This window comes from Calypte anna, chromosome 2 (genome assembly GCF_003957555.1).
Source record: "Calypte anna isolate BGI_N300 chromosome 2, bCalAnn1_v1.p, whole genome shotgun sequence".
NCBI lineage: Eukaryota > Metazoa > Chordata > Aves > Apodiformes > Trochilidae > Calypte > Calypte anna.
In genome coordinates, this window is record NC_044245.1 from 132331608 (window position 1) to 132354211 (window position 22604).

At 39.1% G+C, this 22604-nt stretch overlaps 1 protein-coding gene across 2 annotated transcripts in view; it reads left to right on the forward strand.

The window, feature by feature from the left end:
* The window catches only part of ZFPM2 (zinc finger protein, FOG family member 2), a 304056-nt gene that overhangs the window by 141604 nt on the left and 139848 nt on the right, over nt 1–22604 (forward strand). For both annotated transcript variants that reach the window (XM_030445147.1, XM_030445149.1), the window contains one exon: nt 4413–4531. In XM_030445147.1, the coding sequence (XP_030301007.1) occupies nt 4413–4531 (119 nt within the window). The remainder of the gene's footprint in view (nt 1–4412; nt 4532–22604) is intronic.

Here is a 22604-nt window from a genome sequence, read left to right on the forward strand (position 1 = left end):
TTAAAAGTATGCTACATCAAAAAGATAAGAGAAACAGCCCACAGCACTAATAGCATTATCTTTTACCAAAATTGATTAGCCCATACTATGTGTCTCAAATATTTTGTGTAAACTTACTCAGCAAGCTGGAAATAAGTATGTTCTTGAAGAAGAATCTGAAAAAAAAGTACTTACTCTGTATGTAGCAAGGAAAAAGGAAGTAAATATCACTAAATGATATGTTTCTTAATAATCTTTTTTTTTACTTAACTTGTGAAAATAAAAGCAGAGCATCACTTCTTATATTTCTTAGTGCTGCTTCTTTTATGCTTATTGCTGTCCTTTTCAGTTGGATGGCTGATGAGTCTAGGGTGAAAGCAGCAAAATACAAGTGCTCCTCGACTTTGCCATAGGGATAATGAATTATATCACATACTTTATCCCAGGGGATAAATTAATTCTATATATCAGAATTTTCTGTTATGTGGAGGAACATTATATTCAGTACTGAGGTGGTCTGTTGCAATTGATGATCACTGGATACTTCCTACAGTGTTTGGCACAGTATATTCTGCTTCCTTGAGGCTGGAACACAGCTTAAGGAAAGCTGCAGTAGTTTTTTATCCTCCCTTTCCTCTTCTCCCTGCTCACTGGTATCTCCATGGAGAAGCACCTGTGAAGAGTCAGTACCATCTGAGTCTTTACACTTCTTACTGCAAATGGTGATATGGCAATAAAATCTCTGCTTCTGTTCTGGTAAGATTCTGAGCAGTTGTGCAGGGACAGCAGCTGCAGGGAACAGTCTTCACTTATGTCTAAACTTCTGAGGCTAAAGGGCAAAATCTTGTCTTGCTGACACATTTTTGAAACTTTTAATCAAGAGTCACAGGGTAAGGTTTTCTTTTTCCAGCAAACTACCTTGTGGTCACACGTTGTTTTCAAGCTGCAACAGCTTAGTTTTAGACTGAACATTAGAAAAAAAAAATCACAGAAAGAGTGGTGACATGTTTAAGGGACATTTAGATGTGGTCTTAGGGGATATGGTTTAGGGGAGAACTTTGTAGAATAGGGATGATGGTTGGACTTGATGATCCAAGGGTGTTTTCCAACTTGAAAGATTCTATGATTCCATGATTTTATGGTTGGGGCCACAGGTATGGCACCACTTGACCCAGCATCCTCCTGGGAAGCCAACAGTGAGCCAGTGAGCAGACAGCCCTGTTCTCATCAGCAGGAGACTGGGCCCACCTGTTAACACAGTTTTGATATCATTCACCCAGCAGGAAATTTCAGAGTATCAAAATGTTCTAAATTAATGCAGAAAAGTTGCAGGCTCCTTAGTCCAGGGTCAGAGGAATTCAGGAGAGGATTTTTATATGTGACATTTGTAATCTTTCATATACAAACCCTTGTACCAGTCCCTGGCCTTCCTGCTTAGGGCAGAAAAAGAAACATAAACAGGGATATTAGAAAAGATGCAGGCTAGGAAAAAAAAAATAAAAATCTTAGCAGGTGCTTGTAGACCTGGCGTACACTGGGCTATTTAGCTTACAGCTTACAGCTTTCCTAATGTTAATTTTCCCCCTCCAAAACAAAGATTCTTAGGGGAAAAAAGATCTTTGCCAAGGATCCAATTGTAAAGTACTGCACCTTGTGCAGGCATAACAAAAATGTCTGTGTTTGCCAAAATATATGGGTAGATTATTCTCTCCAACTCTACGTTCACCCATAATGTTAAAATGGCTGCTGATCATAGCGACCAGAGAGAAATGTACCTTTTATTTTTTTGAGAACTATGATCAAGGGAAAAAGGGTTATGCAGCAAAATGTTTAGTAACCCTGTCTGTAATCGACTGCTCTGTCGCAGTGTTCTGTGTGGAGTGGAAATTACAGCAGCATGATGTTACCCCATCTGTAGTACAGCTCAATGTATTCATACATATTGAAATGTAGTGCCAAAACTAAAATCTGAGACTGTAACAAAAGAAGGGGGGGAAAAAGAGAGAAAGAATGCATGTTAACTTATTTAATTATCAACCGGAAGAAAAAGAATAGTTTTGGAAAATAATTGCTCATTTTTATGTTTTCCTCAACTACTTCCCAGGTATAAGATTCATGTTATTAATTTTATTTAAACCATAAAATGTAATGATGTATACCTTAAAACTTAGGTAGGTTTTCAGGTATCACTGTATGATCTGCCCTAAGTTTGTCGTTCTTAATCCATTAAAAGACAGACCTGCTTGTAAATCCACAGGTACAGATAAGGAGTCACTGTTTGACTGTGTCTGAACCCTTTTCAAATGAAAAATGTCAGTGGCAGAAAGGGAGGCTGAATTATTTTTTAAAAGGGTTTTCAAAGATTCTCATGATTCCTCTGGTATCAGTTAAATGTGACATGTCCATAGACATAGCTGTTTTTTAGTGTGTAAAAGCAAGCAAATGCTATAGTTTTCATCTCTATGGAGAGAGAAAATGCTGCAGTATGCCTGTGATCAACATGTTACCTTGCAGTATCAGAAAGATTTCTTTCTTCCATAATTAACATATAAAGAGATATTTTTTAAAGTTAACACAATTTGTAATATTGTGACTGTGAGAGGGAAAAATACATTTTTAATTATTTTTTTTCTGTTTGGATGCTTATATCTCATGTGTAAATTAGATATAATTAACCCATAAATTTTCCTGCTCACATACAGCCTTTTAAAATGTTATTGCACTGTCACAATGTGGAACTGCCTGCATGCATTGAAGCTTTTGTACACTGATACAGCTCTATTTCCTAGATTTGTTCCAGTTTACAGGAAGGATCTGATGCACAACTTTACGTAGAGTAGTTTTGTAATCTGCAAGACTCAGAGGTGAAATTTAGATTTCTGTGCTTAAAAATGGAAGCTGGAGCCAAGTCTCCTCTTCGGAAAATGGTCAAGATTAACTCCTGCAGACAATGAAAACCTTCTCAACCTGAATGTAACATAAATCCAGGCATCCATGGGAATGGTTAGCTCAGGGAAATCTGTGGAGACTGCTTGTAAGCCAGGAGGAGTTACTCACTTCCTTCGGCCCAAGGTTCATTTCAAAACTGCCAGTTCTAAATCTGGGACAAATTGACTTCTTGCACAGTTGGACTTGACTATGTTTGTGGAAAAGCATCATCCTGGTTTGGGGTAGAGTTATCAGGAAGGGGTATGCAAAAATCAAGAATTAACTGTTGCATCTGGTTGGTATGAAAAGGCAAGAAAGGGCTTTTTAGCAGGCAGAGAAAACGGGTTGGGGGAAATTATGACTACATACAAAGAAGCTGAGGTGAGCTCTGCTGCCTGTGTCAGAATGTCCAAAGCTCAGAAGTGCAACAGAATGTAAAAATTCAGTTAAATGTCTGACAAGAAAAGCACAGACCTGTGCTCCTGTTGTTCTATTCTATACTCCTAAAAATTTGAAACCCACGTTTATTTGAATTGTTTAAGAAAAGATTGTCAGAAATTCTGTATCCAAGCACAACTGTTGCTACATTTTTTAACTGAAACATTTACTCATAGAAAAATAGGCTCACAAAAGAGAGTCCATTCAAGGAAGAGTTGTGCAGAGTATTATTTTTTACTCTGAAATGAAGTGAAAAATGTGCTAGGAAGAAAGATTGTGACTGAATTTCATTTTTTCAAACTAATGATAATTTTGTGTTATGCTTTCTTTTTTCACTGAAAGCCCCAGAAAATTTAAAATGACCTAAAGTAACAATTTCATATTTAGGGTTAATTTTGAACTCCTTATTTTCCAAAATAAAATTTGTTTTAAAGAGTGTACTATGCCCTTCCCCTCTTTGCTTTAACATATTATTTGTTAAAAACTTAAGCTAACAATTTTAATTAGCTTGGGTCTAATTCTAAAATGTTGGTTTCTGTAAAACCTCATTCAGTTTAAAATCCTTGCATTCTTAATTTAGTAAATATAGTAGTAGTTTCTTCAAAATTAGTAGAGTTGTTCTGCTTTTATATCACTTTAAATTATGTTTCTAAAATGTTTAGTAGCTGAATGCTTCAGAATGCAGTCTTGTGACAGCAAAATGCATCAAGGTTAATTTACCAGGTGTGGATGCCATTGCACTCTCTCCTTTCAGCCATCTCCTCCCTCCTCAGCATTCTTCAGAACTTACGAAACCACTATTCTGAATAAAAATACCTTTGAACGCTAATGCATGGGAAAAGATGCAAGACTTTCTAAACCAAATTTGAATATAATTATAAGGGGAAAATGTTTGTTTTTCTTTTGCAGGATGACAGGATCAGTTGTTTTTCAGACAAGCATAATTAATTCTCATTATATGAGTACTCAGAACATTGTGTGTATAAAGCCAACACAAAGGCAGAGGTGGTTGTTGTCAAGGCACAAGTGAAAGTACTCTCAACACTGCTTGTTTCCTTTGTTTGCAGGAGAGTTGGAGGTGGTCCAGAAAGACGGGGAGCGCAAGATTCAGAGCCGGCAGCAGCTTCCGGTTGGAACAACATGGGGGCCCTTTGCTGGGAAGATGGATCTGAATAATAACACCTTGGTATGTAGATGCTCTGAGACGCTTTGCTTCTTTATATTCCGTGTCATTCTTTAGGGAAATAGCCTGAACTACTGCTCAGCCAGAGCACTGGAAAACAAGCATTGTTAGATTTCAGAGACAGTGCTATTTATCTCTTTTCCAGTTAGTTAATCTAAAAAAAACTGGTGGCAACCATCCACATAAAGTTATTTGGAGCACAGGTTAATAGTACTAAGCTTGTTTTACAGAAAGGAAATGTCTCTTCCTTGTTTACTGAAGGAAGCAGTTGCATTTCAGTAGAGCCTGGTTTTGTATTAGATTTTTAAATTTTTCATAGGGTTATAATAATGGCATTTATAATAATGGCTTGGCACAGAAAACAAATAGCTACATTTTTTTGGTAAAATTAATTAAATTCTTAATGTTAGTATTATTGAACGTAGCAAGATCTTTCTTACGTTTAAAATTATTTTGAAAGATATCAGAATGCACCTTTCATATAATACATTCCCAGTAAGTTGTGGATTTTGTATTCAAATTATAGAAAGTCAGTAGGCCATGTTACTTTTAAGTAATGCTTTACTGATCTCAGTTCAGAGTGCTGAAAATCCTGTCATCCCTAGGTCTTCATTTTATTTTTGTTTGTATTAGTTTTAAGTCTGAGCTTCAATATTATTTTTATATAGTTCAGATCAGTTTTCTGAGAATATCTGGAAAGGTGGCCCCAAATTTAAAAAAGTAACAAATATCCCTTGAAAAAGGGTTTTAGAAAATCTTGGACCATGCATTGCTCTATGGGATACTCCTGAAGAACCATTATGTTCATATGGATTGCTTGCTATTACAGACATTTCATTAATATATTAGCATAAAGACCTGTAAAACTGTTTCAGACAGGTGTATTACATATATCTGGGGAAGATACAACTGTGCTCTAAATGGAGAAGCTGAGCTTCCAAGGGTTGAGGGTATTGGCCTGCCCTTGGAGGACCTGCAGTAGGTGGGGAATGCTGAGTTGCTGAAATATGATCCACGGGGGGCATGGGTGGGGGTAATGTGGGCGTGGGGCAAAATGGGAAACTAAAAGTCTTTTAATGCCTCCCTGGATAACTTACGCCTATATTGGAGTACTTTTCCTAAGGGCTTGCAGGATCGTATGCATGTTATTTTCTGTAAATAGGCATATTAAAATTTTAGTGAAGTGTTGCTCTGTTAAAGGTATGAAATAGCCACTTAAGATCTTGATATTTTGTATACTCTAACATAATTTATTAATCAAAAAGTGCTAACAAGATGTTTCAGAAAGTGGCACAGAAACTTTGTGTATGTTTCCTAAAGTTCAGTGTTTTCAACCCAGATGAGATTTCCCATTCAGGCACCTGAATAAAGGATGGATTTTCAACAGTATTGGACACACCAAATTGTCTTGTTGTTAGAAAAGGGAAACTAGACAATTTTAATACCTCTCTCGATTTCTTTTTTATTTCTTAATCTATCTTATTCTATCAGCATTGTCAAAAAAATGTTCTTTTATAAACTGTCATTTGTAACTACTACCTATCATTCAGCCATAAGACAAACTGATGCAAAAGATGTCAGGCCTGGCTGAACAGGGAGCTTTTGCTGGGACACAGGAAGAAAAAAGAATTTACCACCTTTAGAAGAAGGGGCAGGCAATTCAGGAAGAGTGCAGGGATCTAGTTAGGTCATGCAGAGAGAAAATTAGAAAGGCAAAAGCCCAGCTATAGCTCATTCTGGCCACCATCGTGAGATAACAAAAAACACTTTTACAAATACATTAGTAACAAAGAGAGCCAAGGAGAATCTCCAACCTTTATTGGATGTGGGTGGAGGAATATTACCACCAAGGATGAGGATAAGGTTGAGGTGCTCAATGCCTTCTTTGCTTCAGTCTTTAATAGTCAGACCAGTTATCCTCAGGATATTCCGCCCTCTTAGCTTGAAGACAGGGATGGAGAGCAAAATAACCTCCCCCATAAGCCAGGAGGAATCCAATAATTATCTGCTATGGAACCTGGACATTTACAAATCTATGGGGCCAGATGGGATCCACATGAGAGTACTGGGTAAACTGATGGAGGATCTTGTGAAACACTCTTCATCATTTGTTAGCAGTCCTGGTTAACAGGGGAGTTCCCAGATGACTGGAGGGTTGCCAGCATAACACTCATCTACAAGGAGGATCCAGGGAACCACAAGCCTATAAGCCTGACCTCAGTACCAATGAAGATCATGGAGTGGTTCTCCTTGAGTTCGCTCACATGGCACGTGCAGGACAACCAGAGGATCAGGGCCAGCCAACACGGCTTCATAAAAGGCAGGTCCTGCTTGACCAACCTTTCCTCCCTCTATGATGAGGTGACCTGCCTACTGGATGAGGGGAATGCTGTGGATGTTGTCTACCTGGACTTTAGTAAAGCCTTTGACACTGTTTTCCACAGCATTCTCCTGAAGAAACTGGCAGCTCATGGCATAGATGTGTACTCTTCGATGGGTAAAAACTTGCTAGATTCCTGAGCCTGGAGAGTTGTGCTAAGTGAAGCTAAGTCCAGTTAACATTGGGTCACAAGTGGTATTCCCCAGGGCTCTGTATTGGGACCAGTTCTGTTTATTACCTTTATCTGGATGAGTGGATTGAGTGCACCCTCAGTAAGTTTGCAGATTGTACTAAGCTGTGTTGGAGTATTGATCTGAGAATAGGGAGGCTGAGAACAGGACAGGATGAATCAATGGGCCAAGGCCAATTGTATGAGGTTCAACGAGGCCAAGTACTGGGTCCTCCACTTGGGCCACAACAACCCCATGCAATGCTACAGGCTTGGGGAAGAGTGCCTGGAAAGCTGCCCAGCAAAAAAGTATCTGGGGGTGCTGGTTGACAGCCAGCTGAACATGATCCAGCACTGAGGCCAATGTAGCCAACAGCATCCTGGCCTGCATCAGAAACAGAGTAGCCAGAAGGAAAAGGGAAGGGATCAGCCCCTTGTTCTTGGCACTGGTGAGGACACACCTCAAGTCTAAATTTAGTTCTGGGCCCCTCTCTTCAAGGACACTGAGGTACTGGAGTGTGTCCAGTGAAGGACAACAAAGATGGTGAAGGGTCTTGAGCACAAGTCTTAGGAGGAGTTGCTGGGGGAATTAGGATTGTTTAGTCTAGGGGAGAGGAGGCTGATGGGAGAACTTACTGCTCTCTACAACTACCTGAAAGGAGGTTGTATCAAGGTGGGTGCTGGTCTCTTCACTCTCCCAAGTAACTAGTGATAGGATGAGAGGAAGTGAGTGGCCTTCTGTTGCACCAGGGGATGTTTAGATTGGATTTTGTGGAAAATTTCTGTACTGAAAGAGTGGTCAAACATTGGAAAAGGCTGCCCAGGGAAGTGGTGGAAGCACCGTCCCTGGAGATCTTCGGAATACATGGTGCTTTGGGACATGGTTTAGTGGACATGGTGGTTTTGGGTTGACAACTGGACTTGATGATCATAAAGGTCTTTTCCAACCTTAATTATTTGATGATTTTAATTCAAATATTTTTTTAAGATTACACTACTACTACATTCATCAACCTTTACGCAACAGAAACCCTAGTCTTGGTGTAGCTCAAATTTGGTCCATATAATACCTTAAGAGAAATGCTAGTTTTGTTGTGTCCCTATTGCCTTGTACACTTGTACAACTTCCTGTGGTATATAAGAATTGTAGACAATGTTTGAGTGTGGGAAATGATATTGAAAGTTATCTTTATCAGATATTCTTAGGATAAATTTGCAACATGACAGCAGTTTGTCATCCTTTTTCATTTTTTTTTCTCAAGGAGATGTAGAACAGGATCCTGTGGTCCTTTGGGAGCACAGACACATATTAGTTCCTAAATTTGGGCAAGGACCACTTTTGGTGCGACAAAAACATTTAGCTAAGATATTTTACTTTAATAAACTTTTAAGTAAGCATTGAGCAGAGCTGACTTTTCAGTTTACTGAATATAATTGGATGGAACAACTTTCTTGACCCATTTAAGAGAGATGCAGGATGAAAATCCTCAGGAGATTTTTGTCATTAAACTGGCAAGATACTAATTTGTTTCTTCTCAAATGGAAAAAAAAAAAAACCAAAACATAAGTCTATTTTTACTAAAATTTGAAAGATTTTACTTTTGTTTTGACCTACTAGCTTAAATATATTTGAAAATCTGAAAAAGTTCCTGAAGACAGAATTATAGTACTCAGCAATATTCTTTTCTCCCCTGAGCAATTCCATCTTTTGAGATGGTCAAAGGGTATGATCTTGAGCAATCAAAATTAATGTCAAAGTTGGATCTGATTTTGAAGTTTGCCCTGCTTTGAGCAAAACTTTGGGCTGGGTGACCTCCAGAGGTCTCTTCCCACCTGAATTATTCTGTGATTCTGAGGATAGTTTCTTTTTCCCCAATATCAGATGTTTTCTGTAATCCTAGATTTGTTATTTTAAAATGCTGTGTGAAGAAATGTAAACCTTTTGATAGAACTTTAATTTACTGTTTAAGTAACACAAACTTCATGCCAGCTTCTGCTTTTTTAAATTCTTTTTTTCTTCCTTGAAATTATTCTGGTCCATGCATGATTTTTCTGTTTGTTTGACACATTTGATTACTTTTCTCACTAGCATAACTGCTCTCTGTTGTTCATAAGGGGAGCTGACTTTGTTGACTTAAGTTATTTTTATCTATTTAAGAAAGCTCATTTGAGTAAAGTCTCACCTCCCTAGAATTCAATCAGACTTTCACATCAGCAACTGACAGCAGGTTCAGTTCATTTCTGAATGAGAACTTTAAACATTGCACTGTTATAAACATAAAATAATTTTTGGAAAAGAGCTTTAATGTGATTTTTTTGTATACAGAGTAAAGGAAAAGAAAATTCAGGGAAGCTTACATGACTAAATATCACAATTTTTGCAGCTGGCCCCTTCATTGGAAAATACATTTGAGCCTTACTAGAAATATCTTATCTGACTTAACTGTTTAGTCTTAGCAATGCCTCACAGGATTTGTTACCTAGATATAACAGTTACAGCTTACTTACTAACCTTGTACTGTGTACAGCCTGTACATGTACTATCCTGTTGAATTCTTTCTTATTTCAAGCAGTGCTTTGCTGCTGAATACAGACTCATTGCTGTTGGCTCAGGAGATGAAGCAAGCTAATTAATTCAGCACGGTAATTAATTGAGCCACCGTGCCAGATGTCAGATACTTTTTAGATCTTTCAAGATTCTGTCTTGAAGTATATTAACAATATACATCTCAGAGTAGTGGAATGTTGGGTACCTTGAACAAAACTGAGTTAAGTGCCATCAGCAATTGTAGTAGCAATAGCAGCTGTTGACTTCACTGCAGCACTGTTGGGAAACACAGAGGAGCAAGGTCTGCATCAGAATTGCACGATACTCAGACTCTAATGGTAGACTTGAAATAACTTAATGACTGAAAATGTTCTTTATTTTTCTCTCACCTGAATTACTCAATACTCATAAATTACAGAGTGATGAAAACCCATTAAGAAATCATAGAATCATTGAATGGTTTTGATTAGAAGAGACCTTGAAGATCATCTAGTCCAACCCCCCTGCCATGAGTAGGGACACCTCCCACTAGATCAGGTAGCTCAAAGACCCATCCAGTTTGGCCTCCAGGTGCACCATTGCGTCCCAGCTCTGGGCTCAATTTAGCAGCTCCATGTCCTTGTGCTGGGGCTTCAGAACAGGTCACAGTAGTCCAGGAGCGGTCTCATGAGAGTGGAATAGAAGGGAGAATCACCTCCCTTGACCTACTTGGCTTTCTGGGCTCCAGTTGCATGTTGCTGGCTTGTGTTGAGCTTCTCACCAACCCACACTCACAAGTTCTTTTCCTTCGGGATGTTCTCAATTCATTCTCTGGCCAACCTGTATTTGTGCTTGGGATTGCCTCAGCTCAGGTGCAGGAACTTGCACTTGGCCATTTTGGATTTCATGAGGTTGTTATGGCTCCACCTGCCAAGCCTGTCCAAGTCCCTGTGGGTGGCATCTCTTCCCTCCAGAGTGTCAGTCACACCACACAGTTTAGTGTCATCAGCAACTTACTGAGGGTGCACTCAATAGCACTGTCCTTGTCTCCAACAAAGTTGTTAAAGAGCACTGGTCTCATTATCAACCCTTGAGGAATGCCACTCATCACTGTTCTCCATTTAGGCATCAAGCCATCATTTACCACTGCTCTTTTGAGTGCAACCATCCAGCAAACTCCTTATCCACCAAGTGGCCCATCCTTTGAGTCCATATATTTACAATTTAGAAACCAAAATGTGTGGGACAATGTAGAATGCTTTGCACAAGTTCAGGCAGATGACATGAGTTGCTCTCCCCATCGCAAAAGGCCACCAAATTTGCAGGCACAATTTGCCCTTGGGGAAACCATGCTGTTTACCACCAACCACCCTCACATTTTCCATGTGTCTTAGAGCCTTTATAAGGATTTGCTCCATGATCTTGCTGGGCACAGAGGTGAGACCGACCAGCCTGTAATTCCCTGGCTCTTCTTTTTTTTTTTCCTTTTTGAAAAGGGGGGTTATGTTTCCCTTTTCCAAGTCAGTGGGAACTTCACTGGACTGCCAAAACTTCACAAATATGATGGAAAGCAGCTCTGTGATATCAATGGAGTGATAGATCTCTTATTCAGATACTCCTGATGGTCTTTTTCTGTAATTTTGCCAAACTGGCAAAATTCTTCTGCTCTCAGCTGCATGGTATCTGAACCTTCAGGCATGTCAGCCACACCACACAGCTGAATGTCATTGACAAATTTGGTAACGGTGCATTTGATCCTATTGTCTATGTCACTGATGAAGATACAAAACAGTACTGGTCCCAGTACAGACCCCTGAGGGTCACCACTTATCACCGATCTCCATCTAGACACTGAGCCATCAACAACTGCCCTCTCCATGCAATCATTCATCCAATTCCTCATCCACTATAAAGTCTTCCCATCCAATCCATATCTCTCCAATTTAGAGAGAAGGATACTGTGGAGGAGCAAGTCAGCAGCCTGACAGGTCCAGATATCAGACACCCATAGCTTTTCCATTGTCCACTGGTCCTAGAAGGCCACTCTTTTGGTCAGGCAGAACTTACCCTTGGTGAAAATGATCAGCTACGTGTTTTCAGCTTCTTCAAGATTTAAAGTAATCTTGCTGCATTGACAGGCATATGAAGAGTTTTGTACAATACTTCTTTCTATCTAAAGTTGGTGAGAACCCAGCTCTACAAGGAGGGCAACATGTTTATTCATTAGTTTTACAGGGAAGACTCTAACTTTGCACCTTGCTGCATCTAAGAAAATTCAGTAGTTCATGGACACAAGTAAACAGGAGTATATTTCTAAGCATGAAACTCCTAGCTTGTGATTCCTGTCTTTAACAGGAAGGTGACTTTACAGACATATCAAATCTAGTGTGAGCAGGCAGTTGAGAAGAGCAGAAGACCTGTCTAGGGTGGTCATGCAGACCACTGAAAGAGTAGCTGCTGCACATAAGCAGCTCTAAATTAAAAGCAGTAGCAGGATATTTAAGAAAAAACAAAGATGTTTGCTTGCTTTTTCCAGAGGTAGATATTTTGCCCTCTAAAGGGGACATCTGGGTGGGAATGAAGCCCTTGGAACAAAAGTAGAACAGAACTATGTAGCCCACAATGGATGTTGAGCAGCTGCTTGTGCCATTGCTCCAATAGTCGAGTGGAGGCATTCTGGAAGTCCTTTTCCCTTGGCTGCTGCCATCGAGTTTTTGGTGTTAATCTGTGCCCATGGCAGGGTTTTATAAAGCAAAACAATGAGCAGCTGGATCCTGACCCCCGTTCTCATCATCTTGTCATAGGGAGGATCATGCGGGGCAGGCCTGTATCAGACTGATAAGGAAAAGAGGATTCAATGTGGCTGTGAAGGGAATCCGCGTTACGAGAGCATGCAGGGTTGGGGCAGGCAAGATGTGGGATACAGCAGGGACCCTTTAATGGGATCTGGGGGGTTCAGCGCCAAAGTGACACTTCTGGAAGATATCCTCATGAAACCATTTGACTGCGTAGGGTGTGAGGGCCTGAGAAGCCAAGGTTCAAAACACATTTAAGTTAGTCACTTGCTAATCTCTGGCTGGTCGCTTTGGGTCAGAAAACTTTTATCTGTGATAGCCAGCAACTTTTAATCTTTGAAGTTGCAGTATGAGACTTTGCTGGGCATTTTGGTTGGATGTTCTGTATGGCCACCAAGGCAGTAGTAGTCTGTTGGTAGTCTGTCTGCAGTCAGTCTGTAGACTGCAGTCAAGATGTAGTCTGGCAGTAGTCTCTTGCTCAAACATGAAAAAAGCTAAGCCAGTTTTTATCTTTAGGCATTTACCTACAAATGGTGATTTTGGCTTTTATCCACCACAGAGCCATTTTTATATTTAATTACCAAAAATAGTGTATTGATTAATAGACCTTGATTCTAATCTTTATTATATTGAACTTATGCTTTTGTGACTGAAAAAAGCATTTCTTTCTCATTTTTTTCCGCTGTTACTGTCAGACTTTTCATGTTTAACACTAGTTTAAAAACACTTCCATCTGTCCAAAATACTAGCAGACGTTAATGTAACACTACTTCTGGACAGCACATTATGTCACACATACAGCAATGTGCTCATGCACTGTGCACATGTCAGGGTTGACCACGTCATACAAACCGAAACACTGAAAAAAACAGAAGGAATGCTGGAATGTTGTGAACATCCTCATGTCCATCCACGATGGTTTTTGAGAACACATCACTTCATATTGCATCACCTTATAAGTGCCCTCCTATTTATACAGAAATGGATTTGAAGAGGGTACAATCACAAGAAAGTTTTTTGAAAATTAACCACTTTTGTGGCTAATTGTAGCCTAGATGCAAATTTTCTTTCAAAAATTAGTTATTTCTACTCCTTTATTTAATTTATACAACAGAGTTAATATCAAGAAGTGGTTTCTAGAACGTGAATAGGTGATGAAGCAACATGGTCAATGAAAAGAAAGAGCATGCTGATCATGCACCCCCATTTAACTGCTGTTAGTGCACTGGTATTGGTATTGCATGCCATTACCATAGCCTTAATTTCAAGATACTAAAGGCCTTAGAGACATATAGATATTGTTTGTTTTAAAAACAAAAAAAGCACAAATGTTCACAGGAAGACAGGATTTAAATTACATTGTTCCTTTTTATTTCTTTATTTCTGAATAGATGGTTTCCAGAATGTATTATTATGTCAATCGTGGTTTTTCACGTTTGGTTTTGTCTTTTAGCCTCTTTTCCTTGCTTACAGCCCTTTTTTAACACTACACATATTTGTGGTTCATTTTGACACCTGTTTATCAAAACAGCAGAACATCAACATTTATTTAAAATTACTGCTGTCACTTCAAAAGTTTTAAAAAAATAATTCAGTTACCTGATACTTGCTATAATCATTTCATTTGAGCAGACCTTCTCCTAATACAATTGTAATTAGCTAGTAGATATTACCAGTCATAGCCATTGAACTAACTCTGGGAGAAAACTCAATAGACTATCTGCCCTATTTCATCAATCTTCATTTCAATAGGGAGGGCCTTCTCAAATAGGGGCTGTTCCCTGGGGTACATTTCCAAGGAGCTGCTGAGAGCAGAGTGAGGGGATGGCTCAGAGGAAGAAGTGGGGCAAGGTCAGGAGCCCAGGACTGAAAAAGGGCAAGAAAATGTCATTCTGGGCCTCCCTGGCAGCAAAGCAGAAGGGGACATTTTCTGCAAGTGCCAGGATCTTCCATTTCAGTATACTCTTGTGCTGCTAGACTATGTCCATCTAGTCTAATGTGCTGTAACATCTTCTTTGTGCTGTAACTCTTAGGACTCAAATGCTTATCTTGTTACTTTAGATTTCACTAAATTTATAACACAATTATTAGAATGGGATGTAGTCTTACTTTAAAAATCTGTGTGAGAGAAATAATTAACTTAGCACCATTTAAGGTCATTCATGTAGCTCACTACACTGAAATACCTAACAGGCGTGAGTTCAACACTCACATTTAGGGTGAGGAATATAACATAAATGTTCTCCTCTGAAGAATTTTTAAAATTCATGCTTTATAAAATGGTATTTCTTCTTATTCGTGAAACATATGTATTATTATAGACAAAGCAAACATAAAATTTCAGATTTAAATATTCAGCAGTTTTTGAAATAACTATTTTCTCACTAAGTGTAAAACAACACAATTTTTTTTAGTCTGAAATAAAATTTCAGTTTCTAAAATGTTGGCACATTTTTCTTCAGCAGTTTCACATTCATAGAAAAAGCATGGGAAATCCTAGCTCTGTAATTTTAGTGGAACATAAAGCTATGAAAGGGCTTGTGAATACCAAGATGTTTATATTGCTAAGCCAATAATTTGGTTGTTACAGTGGGCACTGAACTGAAAGGTCTGGAGACTTACGTTCTCTCCTTGACCACTAGAAAATAAAATGCCCTGGATGATCCTGAATTTCTTTGGGGCAATTACACCTAAAGCTATACCTGCCAAAAGGACAGTTAGGCTTGGTGTGCTTTAGTAGTGGAAAAAACCACGATGATGCTGATGTTGTGGATCTGTAGTAGCACTTGTGTTGCACTCAAAACCTTGTCCAGTTGTACTGTCTGGATATATAAGTGACATATGATTATGAAAACATCAACAGATCTTTCCTTAAGATTTATGGAGGCAGCAATGGACAGTTGTTTGGCATAAAGTGTACTGTAGAGAAAATTTTGGTGTGAAAATTCACCATTTGGAGGTGTCAGAGCTTGTTCAGACTAATAAAAGTTCAGACTAAGACAGCAAATCACAGCACAAATAAAAAGATTTGGAATTACTATCTATCTTCATATAAATAAAAGAATAACATCAAATAGAGGAATGGATCTGTGGTTTCACTGAAGACAGTGGCTACTTGCTGCTCACTTCTATACTCTGTGATGGAGTGATCTAAATTCCAAAAACCAGTTCTCCTTCTGTCTGAATATGCATGAATATGAATAAAAAGTATTTCCAGTTGTTTCATTACCAGCCAAATTAACTGCATTAAGTGAAAGTGTGCTTTTGAATGTTTTGAACAGAAAAACTTTCAGTATTTATAGCAATTATAGTTAATACAGTGTGTGTCAATATGTATAAATATATATAAATATATATTAAAAAAATTAAGTATATATACTTGTACATATATATATACTTTCACACAATGTAAGTGTTTGTGAGTATTTAAAAACAGGATATTCTTGTCAAAAGAAAATACTGACTGTTAAAATGACCTACAAAGAGTCTTATTTGGAATATTAACATTTTGATAAACTTTCTTCTCTGTTCAGCTGCAACTCCTTTTCTAATGATGTTGTAGCATCACATAGCCAGTAGCAAAATTTGTCCTTTTCCAGATGCAGCAGATCTACTTTGCACAAGGCAATAGAGAGCTTAGTTTGAGATCTTCAGTGCTGAGTGAAGTTTGTAAATGTCCTGAGCTTCATTTATCAAGCCTGAAGAACAAGCCCATCTATCTAATCCCATGGTGGCTCCTCAGGCTTCAAGGGAGCTGAAAAGATGATCAGGTTCAGCCATTAGAGCTCTGCTGCAAAGTGTACAGGAGGCACCTTCACTTCCTGCCCTTGCCCTCCCTGCCAGCCCCAAACCACACACAGCAAGGGAAAGGCTTCAGCAAGAGATGCACAGATAGTCCTCTACCTGCTGATGTTATTCATTTACAGGATTCTATGCATGTCCGTACATGATAAAGCATATTCATAGCTTCATCAGATTTGTTGCTGCTTCATCTTAGTGTCCCATCTTAAATAACTTAATATTCATTAATAAACTTTTGCCTCCTCTCTTTTCACTGATGCATTGTATCATGTATTCAACAGACTAGAGAGAAGGCAAGATTACTTCAGTATATTTACAAAATATTTCACAAATTTTGAAACATTACATATTAATGTTACATATTAATTGCATATTAATATTTTTGTTTGAGCTCTTCTAGTATATTTAGTGACTGAGTTCTATATAGAAAAAAATACTATCCTTCCTGTGCACTGAGGGAACAATAGCAGTCTGAATGCTACTGATGCATGTAGAAAAAACTGCATAGCATTTGAGATAGTATCATAGTTATGTAGATTATTCTCACTCTGAGGAAATGTCTTGTAACTTAAAATTCTTTCTGTCATAGATTAGTATTTTATATCTTGGTTTTGACTTTTTATTTGATATCTGGAAAATATAGAAGGGATTTTTTTAAAAAAAAGCTTCATATATGTTAGCAATTACTATCATTTAGGTATTTCATAGAAACATAGAATAGCTAGGGTTGGAAGGAACCTTAAAGATCATCTAGTTCCAATTCCCCTGCATTGGCAGGGGTACCTTCCACTACACCAGACTGACCAAAGCCCCATCCAGCTTGGCCTTGAACACTTCGCAGGAGGGGCCAGCCACAATATCCCTGTGAGCCTGTTCCAGTGTCTCACCACCCTCAGATTAAAGAATTTCTTCCTAATGTCCAACCTAAATTCCCCTCTTCAAGGGAGTTGTTCATGTCCATGACCACGTCCAGTCATCCTCTCACTACACACCTGTGTAAAAAGCTCTACCCCAGCTTTATTGTAGGCCCCCTTCAGATATTGGAATGTTGCTATGAATGAGGTCACCTGGGAGCCTTCTCTTCTCTAGGCTGAACAACCTCAACTTCCTCAGTCTGTCTTCATAGGGGAGGTGCTGCAGCCATCTGATCATTTTAGTGGCTCTTCTCTGGACACATTCCAGGAGCTCTGTGTCCTTTTTTGTGTTGGAGACTCTAGACCTGGACACAGTCTTCAGGTGGGGTCTCAGAAGAGCAGAGTAGATGGGGAGAGTACCTCCCCCAACTAGCAGTCTGTGCTTCTTTTGAAGCAGCCCAGGACCTCGTTGGCTTTCTGAGCTGCAAGTGCACATTGACAGCTCACGTTCAGCTTCTGGTCCACCCCCCCCCCCAAGTCCTTCTCTTCTGGGCTGTCTGCAATCATTTACTCCCAACCTGTATTCATTCATGGGATTGCCTTGACCTAGGTGAACAACCTTGCACTTGGCCTTGTTGAACTTAATATAGTTTGCACAACTCCGCATCTCAAGCCTGTCATCCCTTCCGTCCAGTGTATTGACTTGACCACACAGTGTGGTGATGTCAGCAAACTAGCTGAGTGTGCATTCACAGAATCACAGAATCTGCCAGGTTGGAAAGGACCTCAGAGATCACCAAATCCAACCCTTGACCCACTTCTGCCATTGTTACTAGACCATAGCACTGAGTGCCACATTCAGTCTCTTGTTAAAAACCTCCAGGGATGCAGAATCCACCACTTCCCTGGTTAGCCCATTCCAATGCCTGATCACCCTCTCTGTAAATAATTTCTTCCTAATATCCAACCTAAACCCCCCCTGGCAGAGCTTAAGTCCATGCCCTCTTGTCCTACTGATGGCTGCCTGGGAGAAGAGACATCCTTAACAGAAGTGGCAAGATTAAGTTCAAATTGTGCTTTTGTCTCTAATTTTCTTTCTACATGACCTAACTATATTCCTAAACTCTTCCTGAGTAACCAGATCTTTTCTCCATAATCTGTAAGCTCTCTTTTTTTACCCGAATTTCCTCCAAAATCTCCGTGTTCAGCCAGACCAGTTGTCTTCCCCGCAGGTTTGCCTTTCGGCACAGTGGACAGCCTGCTCCTCTGCATTCAAGACTTGCTTCTTGAAGTATTCAATTCTACTGTCTGTGTCACTGACAAAGATGTTAAATTGATTTATAAAAGTCTCATGTTTCCCAAAATAACGTGGGTTTTTTTTTTTCTTTGGATCTTTCCTTTCCACATGACAGTCCCTATACTGGGAGATGAGTGACCACTTTTTTTAAAAGATGAATCTGAAACTCCTGCCATGTGTGAAGACAATAAAGACAAGTTTAGGGGAGCTGAGGGAGGTATGCCTTCATGCTGGGAAGGTGAGGAAGGATTATTCCCTTTCTCCCCCACTACAAGCTGTTGTCCTCACTTTCGGAAGAAAAGTGGGACAAATTAGCATAAAGAGAAGGTGGCAGTAAAGCTGAAAACAATACTAGGTCCAAAATATCGTAGTTTCTTCTTTTCTTCTTGTGTTGAAACAGGCTTGGTTCTTCTCTTGCTAATTTTTAATTTCTCTGTGGACTTCATAGTATATCTTAGCCTTATCTCTTTGTTTTGACGGTCTTTCTTCTTCTTGGATGTGAATACATTTGCAACATTAAAATATTGGATCTTTTTATTCATATTTGTTAAATTCCAGATTGTGTTATTTTCTTTTGGTATCCACTTATTTTACCTTACTACTTACTCTGATCAATAAACCTCCCCTCCTCTAAGCTAAAATACCATCTTAATAGTGTAGATATCTGTGGTGGAGGGGTTCCCTTGCTTCTTGGGTCCACCTGGATCATGGTTCATGGAAGGAAATGATGGCTTGCCTTAGGTGAACCTGTCAGACTTGTAGATAAATATATATCATCAAGGAAGATTTAGGTTAGCTAGAGCTTTCTGACTGCAGTGGGAGTGAAAAGCTGGATGAGATTCAGGAGGCTGTAGTAAAACTGTTGCTGGTAAGTTTAAGAACAGGGTGGACCAGGACAACAGGAGTGGTGTAGGCGCAGCTGAGCTGTGGTGGTGGGGGGAGGAAATGAAGCAGATGACCCTGTAGCTTTTGGCACCCTGATGCTGAGAAATGTCTGCAGCGAAATTCACTTGATCAGCTGCCCAGACACGCCTGCAGGTAGCTAAAATCTTTGAAGATTGGCTTTAAAAGGTCGGAATAAGACACTATTTTTTGCAAAAACTGGCAGATGGGACATTACAGCTAGGTAGACAGTTGGTCACACCAATATAGGATTCGTTTTCAAAATCTAATTGAAATATAACAAGGGCTTGCTGGGAGATAAAGAAGTAAGCCACTATATTTCTTTGGCATGTCCCTTCCCAATTGCCTGCAGCTTTTTTTTATTTCTGAATATTCTCCCTTCCTTCTCCAGTTCCTTGCTAACTAAAGTTAGAAATAACACCCTATGTGTAACCAAATATTAATTCAGTATAGCTTTTTCTTTCTTTTCTTTTTTTTTTTCAGCTGTACTTAGAACTTTATTTCTAGAGTATTCTGTACCTCTTTTTTTCAGTAATGCTGTCTGATTTATAAGGATCATTGTCCTGGGTTTAAGTGTCACAGATTTGCAAACTGAGAGCAATGGTAATGCATTTGCAGATGCCAAATGTGTGCACTTTGATCTGGTGGTACAGCATGCCTCAGGCAGTAAGCTGAATCTTGATTTTTTTAGTCAGTTATCCACTATCAGGTACGGTACCAGAGCCCTGATTCAGCAGGCTGAAAAACAGAGCACACATTATTGGATAGATGTGGAAACATCTGTGAGGACGCTTTTGGCATCACCAGCATCCTCAGTGGTCATTTTGGGGTACTGTTTGTGTTCTAGTCTGTCTCTTTAATACATACTGTTACAATATAAGGTACCTGCGTGTTGTAGATGACTGCATAAACACTAATTACTTTTGAAAAATCTTCCCCCTCCATCACCACCTTCAGTGGTGGAAAATGAGAAGAATACACATGTTTTGAAACTTGACCTCTTACAAATGTGAGACCACTTGGTATGGTTGTGCCTCCTTAACATTCCTTGCATTCCCTCCTCCAAGCCAATTGTTAGTGCTTGTTGCAGGGTTTAAGTGGCTTTGTAGTAGCACCTACTACGCTTACTCTGGCTAGTGGCATACATGGGACTAAATGGCCTCTCTGACCTTTAATAAGCATTTCCTTGTCAGTCATAACGAAAACACTTGACTATCTAATTCTTGTTCATTAGAACTACCATAACTGAGGTCTCTTGAACTCCAGAAATGTGATCACGTTGTTCCCATTGTTTTCTGTGTTTCCCTGGCTGTTATGTAGGACAGGAGCACTTGCAAGGTCTGCTTTGGGATAGCTGCAAGGCATGGGAAAGTGAACAGGCTCAGGGAATGGCATTCAGTACTCTGGCCCACTGCAGTGTGGTATTCAACCTCATGACAACTGCAGCAGAATGCTGCATTGATATTACCTATTACCACTTCAAAAATTTATTGGGCTAACAAAAATTGTTGAAGTTATTCTTTCAAGGCAACATATAATGGATGCAAATCTCTTCTAAATAAAGTATGTCTTAGAGTCTACAGTTTATATGCCTGCATTTTTCACGCTAGGTGTTTTTTTCTGTTTCCCCTGTATAGTCTGAAAAAACATAAAGTGATGAAAGGGAATGTATGATGAACACAAATTTTTAACAGTGATTATTAATGCACTTGAGAATTGATTTTGCCTAGCACTGAGCACCAGTGAGAGATGCTGAGCACCCCAAGCTTTCATTGAAAGCAGCAGGGCTTATGCTTACCACTTTGTGACACTAAACACTGCAAGTACAGCCTATAAACCTCTCCATAGAAGATAAATATTTGTTATTTTATTTGACCTTGAAGATGGGGCTGGTTTGATAGGGTTAAGGTCAATGAGTATATTATTTTTAGACAAGATATGGAGTACATGGATGGTTCTGCTTTATTTTAGTGTGTTAACATCTGGCAGCATTCGGTGTTCCATATGCTGCTGATTGTCCTGATACATTCATCTTCAGCGATTATCAAAAAGATTCCAGTGCTCTGGAGTTAATCACACATTTGAGAAGACAAATACATGAAGATAAGTAGAAAACCTGTGTGTGGATTTTTGTGTACAAGACCAATATTTGGGTACACTTGGCTACTACCCTATTAATTTAGCAATATTTTTTTAAATTTACGTAATTAGCTGATGTCTGTAAGTGTTGTAAGGATGAAAAATAGCATATCAGGGTTCAATTTAGTTATCACAATAGATGAGGACACTAATCCTTGGAAATCTGATTCTGCCCTTTTAAGTCTACATGTTGCACACTTGCTTATTCCTACAAATTGTGGATAGTTACAGGGGCTTTACATTTGCACCTTTTTCTCATGTATTATTTTTATATGGCTTTGGTACATGAAAGTTTAGACTATGCTCGTGCTATTTCATTACAAAAACCACACTCATAAGAAAGGTCAACTAACTTTTTTTTTTTTTTTCATATGAGTGTGTTCCATTCTCCTAGGTTGATAACATTTTTACCAGGGCTACAAATTACTATTTTCATTCTGGGTGGGTTTTGGCCTTACATGGTCAAACAGCTTGGGGGAGAAAGACTTAAGAGCTTCACAGAGAATTTGCCACATCAAAGCAGGTGTTCCTTTTACAATACCTTCATCTTTCTGAAAAATACAGAAAGTCTACCACAAACAGAACAAATTGGGAGGCAAAAATCAAACTAAGCCAGATGTCCTTCAATCTTATGCCTCTCTTGTGGCTTTTGTCCCAGCTCACATTTACCTTAGACAGCAATCCTCTAGGGTAGCCCACCTTGGGTCTATCCCATGCCCCATGTTCTCACAAAGAATAATTTGAATGAGAAAACAGCTGTGGAGTGTTCTAGGTCATTTAGAAAGATGACCATTTGCTTCTCACACCTTCTGTAAGACAACCTTTTATCCCTCCACACTCTGCTAAGAAGGAAGTGTGCCATGAAATCATCTGTGGCCGTAGCTTATCAGACAAACCCTGGGACGTGGGTCTGTCCACAAAACATGTTGTGGGATGTCTGGTCAAGATAGACATCAGGAAAGTAGCAGGAAGGCTAAAGTGGCAGTTTGCCACGAAACATAAGTTACAGCAGAAACTAAAGTAGCAATGTTGCTACTCAGTATTTCTCTCTTAATTAAATATCCATCATTTCCAAGAAAAAAAATAAAGGCAGAAAAGTCTTGTACAGCACATAACATATCCTTGTCCACCATTTAGATAAAACTTGTTTTATTTTATCATGCACAAATTTGTTTAGATCTCAGCAGTGACCACTCTTCCTGTTGCCAATA